The following is a 16,013-nucleotide window of genomic DNA, read 5'->3' on the forward strand; positions in this document are numbered from 1 at the left end:
CCAAATTTACATAAAAATTTCGTAATACTACTTTTCGATCTCATGCTTGAGAAGCTGGTGCGTATGAATGAAATGTGAAACTATTTCCTAACATAAAGCTTTTTGCTTGTAGTAGGCCTATTAGGCATTTGATATTGGTACTTATTGGATTATATTCTGTCGTTTTATAAAAATGGCCATTTGTGCCAAAACAGTCTTGTTTATTTGGTGTGTTACAAAATTGCTGCCATATTAGAAAGGCCTATTTTGTTTTCTCCAGCAGACAGGGACAAAATAGACGTAATCAGCTCGAGAAACCACATCAGTCTTAGGTATTATTTGTATTAACAGATTTTTCGGTATTAGATAACAGCATTTCAATTTTTCATGTAGCAAAACATTTGACGAACTTAGATGAGGTAATAGATTCTTTCGCAGAAAGGAAAGCATGCCATGTAAAGTTGTAGAAAGATTAGAGAGAAAAAAATGCTAGGAGCTAAGGTTTGAACAAATGTGTAATTTCTTGCTTATCTCTTGTCAGTATTGGTTTTATATATCCTATATTTAATTTTATGTCACACAAAACAGCAAGTTATTAACTAATAGGCAATAAAGAGTTCAGGTTTTCTGAAGAGTTCTTGTTCTCTCGATTACAGATAATCCCATCCGCTATTAATTGCGAAATTTTTTTAAAGAGGGACAGGCTATCAAACCGGCCGACTGGGAGCAGGAGTGGCACCACAGGACATTTCAATTTTCAGTTTCCTGAATATAGTTTGGACATGGGGTAGAAAAATGCTTTATGAAGAGGCGTGGCACTGCACTTTGGCATACTTAAGACCAAATAATATGTCTTACATTTCCTTGAATATATATGTTTTACGTTTCAGTCTTTTCAGAAAGATGTATGCTACAAGATAAACATATTTTGAAAATTCAATTTTTTTTAGTATTGACCTGGTTCACAAATGTCATAGATCCGGGGCTGATATGCAGAGCAGTTTGAGTTAAAGAGGGTAGTCTCCATGCGACCCATGTTTACATTTAGTGATTTTGCTGTTTCTCCTTCATTTACTCTCATGTCAAATGAAAACAAAACGGATATCTGTGGCCGGGAGCTATCAAGTGAATTAAAACATATTCACATAATTACGGAAGGCTGAAATATGTCATTAGTTTCAGATTTTATTTCCACCTTTCTGACAGTCAAGCATTAATTGCCTTGCGGAACAATGAAGTTATTTTTGTCTGTTTGCTAAAGAGATTTGACTTTTGTTAACCTTTTCCGCAGAGGCAGTCAATGTATTTGAAACGAAATGTTTAATTCCATGTACTGGCTAGTTTCAACTGTTCGCTGTATTTCAAGTGCACGTTTTCATTTTCTAGCATGTATGGCATTATGCCATAATAAAGAATCAAACATGATATAAAAAATTTAAATCCCGAAAACCACACTGAAAAGCTTAATATCAGGTTGAGGTCTACTTCATTGGGAATCTGGACATATGAATGTGCCCTTTAAGTGTGCACTTCAAATGTGCACGTTTTAATATGGTTCACAAAATTCTGATGCTCTTGCAGTATCCTCTAATGTCTTGTTTCTTTTATGACATAATGTATGATCTTTCAATGTTTTACATGTACATACATACAGGCTTCCTACTTCATGGTAGCTGCGCAAGCGCACATGTCGCCTGTTATCTGTGCTCCCTGGCAACTGCTGAAACGAACCTATTTCTAACAGGTCGCGGGAAAATATTGCGAATAGTGGTTTGAAAAGCGTTACTTTCAAAAAAGTATCCTTTTACGTAAGTTGAGTTATGTGCAAGAATGTACCATGAATTTATTAAATCACAGAGCATTTGACTCTCAATTAAAAATCAACTCTTTGATGACGAGCCATTTAGAAGAATTTCAAACCCTGAAGAACAGACATTTATGTCATTATTAAAAATTTTACTGGCACGTTTGTGTGATATATCTTAAAGTGTAACACGCGCAAAAAAGATCAGCAAAAGCTTAGTTTCTCTTGCAGCTTGAGACCAATATTATATGTGAAATCTTTTCTTTTCTTGTAGCAACACTATGTATATTAATTTAAACTATTAACTTTCCCTGTTTGTGTGTTTGTGCTACTTAACAGTGATGTTGCTGTTGGCTGTGTCTACATCATGTGTTCGTTTCTCTGAATATTTGCTGTCATCGGCTGGCGAGATCACATGACATGAGCTATGAACGGCTTACAAAAATGCATCGAAATCTCGATTTCAATGATTCAGAAAGTAACATTGCGGTGTTTGGTGGAATTCCAATGCATGCTTTCGTAATAAGAAAATACAAAGTGTACATGTTGCTGCACATCAAAGATATTTCCAAAACGTGTCTTTTTTCCCTGAGTTTTGTTTTCTAAAGTGCCGTGAAATTGTACACCCGTGTATAAAACTATAACCATTCAAAGGATTGATAAGGGAAAATATACTTTCCCCCAGGAGAAAGTGTATTTTTAACTGGGAAATCCGGGATTTTTTGTTTTCTTGTCCACATATACACCCTGGTGATACAGCGGCTTAACTTCACACTACCTGCAACTTTCCTGGTGGGTGTGAACCCTTCACCAACTTGGCTTTGTGATGCAGCCCACGTTAACTTTTGGCCTTCATTCGCTTCCTAAGGACACTACTCCAGCCTCGCTCTATTACATTCAGTTTCATGATCTTCACATGGAACTGCGCGATAGTACCTTTGTATACACTGTTGGCTTTCGGACTGACCATGGGGTTGGGTATGCCATCATCATTGGCACCCGTGTCTTTCAATGTTGGCTTCTGACACACTGGTCAGTATTTACAGCAAAGCTCTTCGCCCTGTATCAGGCCACAGAGTACATATGTCTGCTTGTGTCTGTATATGTGCGGATGGATGTGTGTGTGTGTGTGTGTGTGTGTGTGTGTGTGTGTGTGTGTGTGTGAGAGAGTGTATACCTGTCCCTTTTTCCTTCTAAGGTAAGTCTTTCCGCTCCCGGGATTGGAATGACTCCTTACCCTCTCCCTTAAAACCCACATCCTTTCGTCTTTCCCTCTCCTTTCCTCTTTCCTGATGAAGCAACCTTTGGTTGCGAAATCCTGAATTTTGTGCGTGTGTTTGTGTTTGTTTGTGTGTCTATCACCATACCAACACTTTCGTTTGGTAAGTTACATCATCTTTGTTTTTAGATATATTTTTCCCACGTTGAATGTTTCCCTCTATTATATTCATATGTATGTATGTATGTATGTATGTATCTATCTATCTATCTATCTATCTATCATGAGGGAAGCTCTGGTATGTGCAACTTGAAGGAGTACACATAATGTAATTCAGTAGATAAAAAATCTACTCACCAAGTGGCACAGAACTCGTGCTTAAAAGGAGGTGATAATTATGCAAGCTTTCAGAGACAGTGGCTCCTCCTTCCGGCAGAAGGGATGGAGGGGAAGGAAGAGGGGTGAAGGGAAAGGACTGGAGAGATCTAAGAAAAGGGGCAGATTTTTCAAAAGTCATCCAGAACTGTGGATCAGGGAACAGGGAAGACTTACCAGACAGAATGAGAAGGGATTTTAGCAAAACATTAAAAATTAACCCTGTATATTGTGAGTGGCACAGTGATCAAAACATTTGATTTGTGTTCAGGAAGAAGGGGGATCATATCCACATGAAGCCATCATTGTGTAGATTTCCTGCTGCTCCCCTCTGTCACCTGAAGCAAAGCCAGGATGGTTCTCTCAGTGAGATCATGGCCTTCTTACACCATTGTTCATCAGAAGTAGTACTCAATCTCTATCAATTTCAGTATCAGAATGGTGTTAAACTGGAAGCTTTCTTGTTTTCTTGAACAAGGCACTCCTAATTCATGTTTGTCTCTTGTGATTACTTTCCATCTAGTAGGGTATAATGTGTTCTGCTTGAAAATAAATTTCTACTACAGTTGCAACGTTATTGATTATTTTGTGAGAGTTTCTGTACTAACAATAGTGCAGAATTGTTTTTAAAGCCTTCCAGTGCTGGAAATATTGTGCCCCCTTACTGATATTTCCCATAAAATTGAGTGTGTCATCTGTAAGTAAAGCAGTGTCTGTCTCACAGTACTGCGTGGGAAGTATCTCCATCCTTAATGCCACATTTGATGTTTTATCTTTGGATTATTTCATTGAATAGTGGAATGAAATTACCTAGGTTATGTGGAAAGAAGGTATTTGCAGTTATCTCAAACCTTGACATGTTATCTTGATTAATATTATAGGACTTGAGAACCATTCAAATAGATGCTCACACATTGAGATAGTGAACAATGTCAGAATAAGAAGTTTCTTATATAATGTAAAAGTATTTGTTAAAGGAAGTATTAATTTTTCGTGTTTCAGAACAGAACTGTTTTGTGCCTAAAACTCAACTTATGCAGAAGTGGCTTAACAAAGTTTGGAATTGTATGAGCAAGTGGGAGTACTGGAATTACTCCTCAGTAACTCAACGGCATTTGCTTGTAGTTTTGCTTGAGAAACTCCTTCCACATTTGGAAAAACCACTGCTTCTTACAGACTATTTTATTGACTCTATGGATGTGGGTAAGTATACAAATGTACTTTCCATATGAAATGTGCTTCTGCTTCTGCCATCCTAGTTGGTGTCAGACAGTGGAGTTAAATCTATGTGAATGAGAATGAATATTATCTGTTGACAACTGTGTATATGGGGGGGGGGGGGCGGGGGGGGGGGCAGGGCATGCATGGTAGAACCAACCTCACTTGACACTTCGAGAAATTTATTTTCTAATAATTAAGGCTTTATTGTTTTGTGTTTTGTATACAAAAAAATCTGAAGTGTACTGTTTCCTGATGAATAACTCATTTGATCTGGTTAATTAATTTGAAGTGAAGTAACCAAATCTAGTTTCACAGAACGACATTTTTTCAATGACAATCTGTTTCAAACCTGTCAGTGAACGCAGCTCCATTTCGACCAGTTTCTGAGCAAACTTGCTAAGGGACCTGCATGAAACATGTGTTTGGAATTGGGTATACCTCAAAAGGCCATTGCTCACAGCAACACATTAAGTTGCATGTGTTCAGTAGACCAAACAACGTAAAAATTGGATGTAGCTGACTGAAGGCATGGAGTGTGGACTAGTTTTTCTTTTCCTTCTTTTCAAATGTTTAAAGGCATTGAGTGCACCAGTGGGCATTTAACCCACAATACTTGTGTGTAGTTCAGGCAGAAGTGTGCTTTTTTTTTAGGGTGTTTTCTGGCCCAGTCATTCAGGTTTCGTGAACATGGACCTGGGTGTTTATTTCAACATTCTAGTGTTGCCCATTCTTTTATATCTTTATGATGACTATGTTATGGGCACTCCTGTCTTCCAAGATGATAAAAGCCTTGTTCAGCAGTGTGCATACATACATTTATGGTTTTACAAAAACACATGCACACATGCACAAATTAATCACTCAATCTTAATCCCATAGAAAATGACGGGTATTATTTGGAACAACAGATGAATGTAGCAGTCAAGATACCCACAATTTAGTGGTTCTACAGGGCCTAATCATCAATGTGTGGCTTCACCTAGATATTGTTTACCTGAAAAAACTATTGGACTCTTTTTCCTCGCCAAATTTAAGTTGCTATCAAGGCTTGAGGTGGTGTTATGTGGTATTAGCATGATGCCTTTTGGGGGGACTAATATTTTGTCCAGTTTGCTTATAATGGTAAAATAAATGTGTAAGTCACTTGCAGAAGATGACTATCTCCATGAAGCTGAATGAATCAAGTGGTATTTTTTTTTCCTTTAGGCAGGGAAAATTATTTGCCTTTACACAAACTTTCCCCTTAGATTTATCGTAGTTGCGAAGTTTGTGCACTTCAGTCTGGGCAATGACTCTGTGCGACCAGATAGATATTTCTGTGCAGTTTTCATTACATCTGTTTTATTTTGTCCACGCATTAGGTGTCTCCACATTCCTGTCTTCCTAAAGGCACTGATCTCCCTCTGGAACCCTGTCACTTTTTACTACCTCAATATGACCAGTAAACTGTTTAGTAGATGTAAACAATATTTGCGTAAGCTTTCGCCATTTATATTTGTTGAGATATGTACCTTTCCTTACAACTAAGCACCTGTTGTGAATTTTTAACTAAGTTGGGGGACACCCACACTTGCCAATACATTTTTTACAGTTAAAAATCACAGTAAAACACTTTGAAAGTTTGTAATACCTGTATTTCTACTCTTTAGACACAAAGCAATTAGGTCTGGAACAACACAAAATGTAAATTGTCTCTTATGTTTGCTTTACGTTAGACAATACTAAGAATTCAGTGAAAGCAGCTGTGTTTAAATTATATCTGCAGTTGTAAAAAATGTTTACAGGTAGCTGGTGAATTTTTTATTTACCGTATTTACTCGAATCTAAGCTGCACTTTTTTCCGGTTTTTGTAATCCAAAAAGCCGCCTGCGGCTTAGAATCGAGTGCAAAACAAGCGGAAGTTCTGAAAAATGTTGGTGGGTGCCGCCACAACTAACTTCTGCCGTCGAATATATGTATTATGTAGTGCTACACAGGCATGCTTTGTAGGCACAAAGATAAATACTGGCACCAAAACCTCTGCGTCAGTAAATAAATTTAAAAAAAATGGTGGAAGACGAGCTTTTTTCCTCCGCCCCGAGTTTCGACCACTGCATTTTGGTACATTATCCAACGAAGCAAATACAAATTCCATATTGTTCATCTTCGAATGTAGCAGCATTTCAAGGCACTACGAAAATCCGACTGGCAAGACTGTTTGGGATGTTTGTCAGTATGGCCAAGTATACATTCTGTATTTTTTTCCTAACCGTGAGAAGAGACGGTTGCTAATAGGAACTTTTATGAATTGTGAATCACATGCATTATTCTCTTCACCATAAGAACAATACGAATATAAGCATTTTGCCACGTATTCTTTCATGTTTGCTGCTATCTCATTTAAATTCTGTCTGCCTAATAAACTACGAAACTAGAATGAGACAACAGCAAACGCAGAAGGATATACATGTCATGTCATGTTTTTATTCGTTTTATTCTTATGCCTAATAATGATACAGTCAGAAATGAAGCATGGCAATTGACTAGATTTTTAAATCTAAGATGACTCTAATTTCTGTGCAGAATGTAATGAACTAAACTAAAGAGGCGCCTGCAAAGATTTTCAAACGGAGAAAAATTTTCGCTTAACTTTCGTTCAGAACATCATCTATCATACGCAGTCTATTATTTGGTTCTTGTTGATCCTAATCAAAGAAAGCAGTAGTGTAAGTAACAACAAATAGCAGTCTCTTGCCATTGTATCGCTAATGAGACGATTCCTCTTTTTTTTTTTTTTTTTTTTAAACAAGCAGCGGTAGCGCGCTCAAAAGCAAGCCATGCAGAGAGCGGCGATAGGCCGTAAACACGCACTATCAGAGTGCGACAAACAATGCATGACACAGTACAGTAATGCATTTTCAGCTTAGAGTGACGTAAACACCTATAACAAAGAAAACGGCGCTTATCAGATCAAAGAAAAATAAGCAATCAATTCAAACCAGATGAAGCACATGAAAAAGGAAGGGTACCCATATAAATACGGACGGAGCGCCTGACACATAGCAATGGCTACCTGGTAAACCTTAACTGCTAAGCTTACGACTCGAACCAAACTACTGTAGCTGTATCGTCATTCATTTGACCTAAATTGTGTCTCATATTACAATAGACCAACTTTGTTTCGATTTGGAGATGGCCTAAAACTTTTCTCTCCCCTTGAATTTCGAGTCTCAGATTTCAGGTGCGGCTTAGATTTGGGAAAATTTTTTTCCCTTGATTTCGAGTCTCATTTTTCAGGTGCGGCTTAGATTCGAGTGCGGCTTAGATCCGAGTAAATACGGTACTTAGAAGCCTAGTAGCTGTAAATTTTGAAGCAGCTGTTGAAATCAACTGTGTGATGTGTTATAGGTAGGGACAGGAAAATATTGTTGGATTTCATGGCTAATTTCGGTGTTATTTTCTGCCAATTTCAGTGTTGTTTTTTGCTAAATTTGTTATTATTTCTTATGACTGGTAAGGGTTCTGCAGAACCCTCATTCTCCTTATTCTTTAGAACATAACTACACACGTATTACTCAAGCCTACTTGAGTAAATAGTCATTACTTGAGAGTAACAATCTAATTTATTGCCATATTTAGATGCAATAGACAATTTCAATGTAAAGGATCTCAAACAACTCTGTTATGTAATATCCAGCATTGTTTTTCTGTGGAAAGCTTCTGCTTAAAGGATTCCTTGGAGTGACAATGGTGTTTGAGGTTGCTCTTCTACATTGGTCCTCATGTCATAGCATCACCCCCTGCATTCACAACAGTACATGAAAGCCAACGAATACCTCAAACAGAAATTACAAAATACAGCCAGAAACTTAATCTAGTACATGTTACAAATCAAGTTCCCTGCATTTATTGAAATCATAGATCACATTTATTTACATTATTAAAAAGGAGTACTATATGCTAGATATAATCAATTAAATGAAAGTATTAATTTGCAATTTCAGTAGAAAGCATTGTTATAACTGCAAAGCTCTGTTCTGAGACATTATGTTACTCATCTATCAACACTTCACTGTAGTCTGGAAACAGCCACCCAGAGTGTAAAATTGAACACAGAAGACAAACTACCTTCATCACAGCACCTGACATTTGACAATGCCCATATACCCTTCTGATATGGGAAGTTGCTGTTTCACTAAATTATGAAGGGAGTCGTACATGGCTGAGATTTGCCATTCAAGGTATGCATAACAGTCTCACTGCCATATCAGCTTTAGTAAAGTTCGTCATCATCCTGTGACTAAAAGAAAAGCTTAGAACTGTGAACACAGTTTACATAGATCTGTGGCAGTAAGAGTTGTTAGCCTAATTTGAAGGTGCAACTGTTTCCTTCACCTCTGCCTGAAGTATTCGTCCCTTCATAGTTCTCAAAAGTTTCCTGGTTTATCGCCAAAACTTAACTTTTCCACAATAATGCCACAGTCTTCATTTTTAACTTAACAGATAAAGTTCTGACCTGGCAATGTCATATTTCCTGATATTTTTGTGGAACAGATTGTACCACAAACAAAGCAGTCTGGGAAGATCTGTAAGGTGAACTGCACACTTTTTGTAATACGTGAGTATAAGAATGAAAATAACCAATTACAACACTTCAGCTTCACTATTAAGTTACCCGACATGGCACCCACACCTTTTAGTTCTTTCAGCCACTCAGAGAATTGGACACACAAAATCATGCAAATGTGTTCCTGGCAGTAAAAGAGAACACAAACAAAGTTTATTTCAATATGTATCCAATTTTATTTTTACTGTTTAATGAATGAAGTTTGTGTTGACTGCATGATTTGTTGGGTAGACAGGGGCCTGGGTTAGGTCGAAATGTGATCAGATACCTTGTTGATTTACATGATTCAATAAATAATGTGCTGAATTTGGTGTTTTTCATATTTATACTTGTGTACCATGTAAATATGTAGTTTAATTAATGAGTCACATTAACAATTTCTCAAAGCAATATGACTTTTTTGTGCAATCAGACTATTCAAAAGAGTCAGGAGATTTCATGGCAGTAACTAAAACTCTTACTGGAATGGTGATCGTTGGAAACTGAATATTTTCATTTGAGGTCACATCTAAAGCCATAGTTCTTTACACAGAAAATCAGCTGTCATCATACACAATTGTCAGCATTGATTACACACAATTGTTAGCATTCACAAGAAGAGGCAAAATCCACTTTCAGCATTCAGTAATTGTCAGTTACCAATATTAGTAAACTGCTATCCTCAGATTTACATTTTGCTCCCGGAAATAGGGAAAAGCCAGATTTTGTAACATTTATCAGCAGCCACATGATAAAACAGTGACTTGGTAGAATCCACACTTTAGCATAGCCCATAAGGTTGCTGCTGACATATGGTATATTTGTCACATTTTAATAACACACCCATACTGAATTAATAGTAAGTTTTGTTGTTTGGTGTGAATAGTGTTCTTGGAGGTACTTAATTAAAGTTTATTTATTTTATTTACACGTCAAGTTCCATATGACCAAATTTAGGAGCAAATCTCCAAGGTCATGAAACGTGTTAGTACATGAAATTACAACATAAAATTAATAACAGATAAAAATAAAATGTTAATGGACCCGAAAAAAGTCAATCCATAAGTTTAAGTAAACGTGATCATCAATACAACAAGAATCTGCTTAATTTTTCAAGGAACTCCTCGACAGAATAGAAGTGACCCATGAGGAAACTCTTCAGTTTCGAGTTGATAGTGCATGGATTACTGCTAAGATTTTTGAATTCAAGTGGTAGCTTATTGAAAATGGTTGCAGCAGTATACTGCACACCTTTCTGCACGAGACTTAAGGAAGTCCAGTCCAAATGCAGGTTTGATTTCTGCTGAGTATTAACTCGGTGAAAGCCTCTTATTCTTAGGAATGAGCTAATATTGTTAACAAGAAATGACAGTAAGGTATATATATAGGCCAATGTCAAAACACCCAGACTCGTGAACAGGGGTCGACAAGAGGTTCGTGGACTTACACCACTTATTGCCTGAACCATTCATTTCTGAGCCAAAAATATCCTTTTAGGATGGGAACAATTACCCCAAAATATAATACCATATGACATAAGTGAATGAAAATAAGCAAAATAGACTAATTTTCGTGTCGAATGATCACTCGCTTCAGATACCGTTCGCATAGTAAAAATGGCAGCATTAAATCTTCGAACAAGATCCTAATCGTGGGCTTTCCATGACAGTTTCCTGTCTATCTGAACACCTAGAAATTTGAACTGTTCGGTTTGATTAATCATATGCCCATTATCTGAAATTAATACGTCAGGTCTTGTTGAATTGTGTGTTAGAAACTGTAAAAACTGAGTCCTACTGTGATTTAGTGTTAGTTTATTTTCTGCAAGCCATGAACTTAGGTCATGAACTGCACTATTTGAAACCAAGCCAATGTTGCACAAAACATCGTTTACTACCAAGCTAGTGTCATCAGCAAACAGAAATATTTTAGTTACCCATAATACTAGAGGGCATATTATTTATATAAATAACGAACAGGAGTGGCCCCAATGCTGATCCCTGTGGCTTGTCAAGATTAAGATATATTATCCATGGTGTTGCTGTGGGACTGTCTTCTTTATGGCTTGCTTTTTCATGTGATAACTGTTTTGGTGTTGTGCTGTGAAACTGCCAGTTGCCTGTCAACGACAACCATAGGCAGAGGGCCACATAGGAGGCCCCCCACCCATCACCGTTGTCAGGCGCAGCACATACTTTCTAGCTGTCCCACCACACATTTCTTGTCCCCTATCATCTTGGATATCCGTATGCAACAATCATCGCTATAGTAAGTCATCATAAATGTTAAAATAGACATTACGATTGAATTCAGTCTGTTCATTCAAGATCGTATTTTGATCTTGCTTTTTGCGAGTGGAAATTTCAAGTTCCTCCAAGACATTAAGGAGTCATCCCTTTTTGGACCTGTGTATGATTTCCAAATTTTGCCCAGTGTTTGTGATTGAGTGCTGTAAGGTTTCTGTATATGCACCAAATTCTGTTTTGTTCTGAGAGTATGTGTGGTCCTTCCCATTTGCCCTATCTACTGTTTACAGTAATCATTGCATTTAATCCTCAGCACACTTGAATCCCGAAACTCATTCCTAATATTACCGATTTGATGGCAGAGCTTGTTGGTGTGTGACTAGCATCGTAGGACATTCCTGTGAAAGAAATAACAGAAGTCACAAAAAAAAAAAATCTCCTCACATACAAAAAATAGCAATAGGTGAAGTGACTGAACTAGTGGAAATGTTGCAAATGGTATTTTTGTTCAATTACTTCACATTCAGTGATAAATTTTTTTAACAGAAATGTGGGTTGACTGTGCGTGACAGTTTAGTTGGAACCTTGGCCAATATTTTTATAAACTACTGAGAAAACAATTTCTTTGATGAAAATTACAAAATATCATGTGTTACATGAAATATGTAGATGATTCAATTTTATTACACAAAGGAGATAAAAGTGACATTAACCCTAGAACAGGCATGCTTTTTAGTGTTGCAGAAGCAGGCATGTAGTGTATTATGTACACATTGATGATAAGTAGCTATTTATTGCTATTGCTTCATCATTTATTGCAGTAATTTACATTACATCATTTAATGTGTACAAGTAATATTTAAGTACAACAAAAAAACAGTTCAGAGTTGCAAATTTCACTTTTTTTATCCACTCGATGACTAGTTTCAGGCCAAGACACGTTTTCAAATGATTGTACATAGTGAGAAATGTTATTTCCAAAAACATAGAAACCATGTCAGAAATGTGCAAACAAACAGTTACAGCACATACAAATTGTTCATTTGCACATATTTGACATGGTTTTTACATTTTTGCAAATACCATTTCGGAGTACATTACAGTGATTTTCAAATATGCAACTTTGCCTGATTTTTTGTTGCACTGATTAACAGAAGTTCCACAGCTATTCCAACATGCTGGAAGTTCATAGTAACATTTATGCTTATGCTCAACAATAGATTCATACATGTTATAAATGCTAGTTTCATACATAGGAATAATTTACTTGCAAATTAATTGTCTTCGACTTTGGATGAATGCACACAACATTTTTGGCAGAGAACTGTTGTCTAGAATGAGAGAACTGTTGTGTAGAATGATTTCTGCAGACAAAATCTTTGCGAAAGCTGCATCTTATTGCCATAGAGCTATTCTGTGCCCTTTCACAAATTCCACATCTACTTTTTTTCTACTTTAGTTGCTCTTGTATGTGTGTCTCTTGAACATTGAACCATTGCAGGTGTGAGGTGTGATCAGAAATACACAGGAATTTTTTTAAAGTATCTTTATTTATTTATCAACATTAACATTGTCCTCTTCAGAGCAATCCCCCTCAGATATAATACACTTGTGCCAGCACTTTTTCCAATCTTGAAAGCACTTCTGGAACTCACTTTTCATTATGGTCCTCAGCTCGTTAAGTTCTGTGGATTGCTTCGCACGAACCACATTAAGTTCCAGGTAGTATACCTTCTTGATTGTACAGTCATAAGGCAGGAACTCATGATGCACTATCCCATTATTATCGAAGAAGACACTGAGAAGAACTTTCATATGTGATCGAACTTGTGAAGTTTTTTTTTCAGTCTTGGCTCTTCAGGCAGTTTACAGAGACTTGGTTTTGCCCTCATACACACATACCCATGTTTTGTCACCTGCTGCTATCTTCTTTAGAAGTTGTGGATCATTGTCGACTTCATTCAGCAGTTCCTGAGCGATGTCTATTCAATGACGTTTTTGGTCAAAATTCAAGAATTTCAGAACAGACTTCGATGCTACACGTTTCATGCTAAAAAAAAAAAAAAATGGCTTGCGTGTGCCAAACGGTATGCTGCATCATCAGCAACATCTCTGATGGCAATTTGGCAATTTTCGAGAATCATTTTCTTTACTAATTCTATGCTGTCATCAGTAATTAATGTGCTGTGCTGTCCAGGACTGTCGTCATCTTTAAAGTCTTCTCAATCCTCTTTGAAACTTTTATGCTACACATAAACTGTTGTCTTACTCACAGTAGATTTTCCAAAAGCCACAGTCAACATTTGGAATGTGGTGCTGCACTTTATTCCATTTTTCAAGCAAAATTTAATGCAAATACTTTGATCAATCTTGTTGGAAAATAAAAGTTTGTTGAGCACTCGAGAACAGCTATAACTTTTTTGGCTGTCAACAATAAACTAAACATTTAAAATGGCTGAAAATACAAAAATACATCCGGATCATGTGTACCAACAAGATAAAAAAAAAAAAAAACGAAAATATGATTTATAAAGTCCACAAAACTAAAAGATTCCCATTACTTTTTGATCATATCTCATACATGCTAATATCACCTGGTAAACTTGGTATTGCAAATTTCTTGTTACAATTTGTTTTCATGAGATGTGAGAAGAAACTTTCTTTAGAAAAACTCAGCAAGGCCGTTTCTCATTCTTTTGATTTGCTTGAAACATCTGCACATTGAATAGGAGCCACATTCAACTAGGTGTACCATATAGCTATTGTCCATCTTCTTGTCATTCATGTTACTGGATATTATTGCGCATTTGATCAATGGCATCAACTCTACCCTTTGTCATGTTATAAACTAGTATAACCCAGGCAGGATTTCTTTTTTATCCGTTATTTGGGTTACAACACAAGTGATTTAGTTTCGCAGCAGAGAGAGAGAGAGAGAGAGCGCCATCATTAAGCTAGTGTACCAGTTATTTATTTTCGCTTTTTTATTTGTCCTTTTTATCGGCTAGGTTAGTCTACATATCAATTGTCTTATTATAAACACAGAATGGTTCTTGTGTCTTTTTGCCACAATACACTTCTGACACACTAGTGTAAAATGAATTAGCACCATGCAGAGCAAATATTTTGATGTCATATTTTGCTGGTTTGTTGGGAAATGTATTGTATGAACTGCAAAGACCCTAGAATGCTTCTAGTTTCTCATCAGTAATAACAAATTCTCAAAGATTGTAATTATTCATGTATTTCTCACAAATGCGTCCAGAAAGCTCACAACAGCTGCTCATCTATCTGTCTCACATCCCTAATTTCTTTATCATCAAATCTAGTACACCTGAGAAGCAGTAAAAATATCTTGTCACTCATGCAGTACCTCAGAACAATCATTCTTGTTCTATCATTTGATCAAAATTCCAATTCATTTGTGTGTTTTCCAACTTTTGAGGCCAATCAAATAAAGAATGCCTTATTCTGCACAAATTTCGTTTCAGTCTGTTAATGTGGTATCCGTATCTCTAGAATAATTTTCTTCTTGACTTTTTCTGCAAATGTATAGATTTGTTAAATGCACAGTTTCATCTGTCACATCAATACTTATGATTTTATGGAATTATTACATTTACTGTACATTACGTCACACTACCATTTTAGGACCTGGAATGATCTTGACAATATTTCTTGCTGGTACACAATCTGTCTTTTTATGCATATCAGTTTTCATCCATTTTGTTTGTTTCTACCAGTAAATATATTGTTTTCAGTATCAGAGGAAGATAACCTTCCATCACATTCAATTTCAGAGTCACTAACATCACCACTTTATAATATTACTTCATCCTCTCCATCAGAGCAAAAATCATCAATATCTCCACAGTTGTTCTCTTCCACAAGCACCTCTAAAAAGGTTTCGTTTGAATACTCCTCTATCGAGTATTTTTTGGCCCTAAAATTACAAACACAAACTGTTGTTAGTGACTAATGGAGTATAGTAATGGAGGCATCTAAGAGATACCATTTTTAGCATACCTCTTCATGTAAATGTACAAGAGATAATGTTGACAGTTTGAAGTAGTGCTTATGTGACCAGGCATGTGGTGTATACAGTGCTCAGGTGCTGCGCATCCAGAATAAGTTATTGTTGCCCTTGACCTGTTGATGCTGAGATCACTCTGACACAACTACATATAAGCTAAACTATGATTAGAAAGGTATCAACAATTACACGCCTATAAAGCTTAGCATTTTTCCGGTAGAAGGCAAAAGGGACTCTGGTGTAAAAGGTGATTCTGGTGTATAAAATATACCAGTTGTCTGCTCTAGGGTTAAAAACTTAGCACATAAAATGAGTTCACAGTAACTGAAAGTTAAATTTACCATGGACTTTTAGGAGGATAACCTATTTAACACTGAACAATGCAAGTGGGTGTATTTTAATGCAATGGTGTATAGGTTATAAAAATTGCTGCTAAGCCAGCAGGAAGTATAAAAAGAAGTGAGTGTGTTAAAGCAAATGGGTACAGGAGCAAGGACATGGTGAAAAGTTATAATAATGTAAAGAAGCAGCAGCTAAAAGAAATAAATGAA

At 36.5% G+C, this 16,013-nt stretch overlaps 1 protein-coding gene across 1 annotated transcript in view; it reads left to right on the forward strand.

Annotated features, from left to right (window-relative positions):
* LOC126089203 (nucleolar complex protein 4 homolog A) overlaps nucleotides 1–16,013 on the forward strand; it is a 146,094-nt gene that overhangs the window by 66,649 nt on the left and 63,432 nt on the right. The window contains exon 5 of the mRNA XM_049906893.1: nucleotides 4,380–4,580. Within this exon, the coding sequence (XP_049762850.1) occupies nucleotides 4,380–4,580 (201 nt within the window). The remainder of the gene's footprint in view (nucleotides 1–4,379; nucleotides 4,581–16,013) is intronic.

The sequence above is a fragment of the Schistocerca cancellata genome, chromosome 1 (genome assembly GCF_023864275.1).
Source record: "Schistocerca cancellata isolate TAMUIC-IGC-003103 chromosome 1, iqSchCanc2.1, whole genome shotgun sequence".
NCBI classification, from domain to species: domain Eukaryota; kingdom Metazoa; phylum Arthropoda; class Insecta; order Orthoptera; family Acrididae; genus Schistocerca; species Schistocerca cancellata.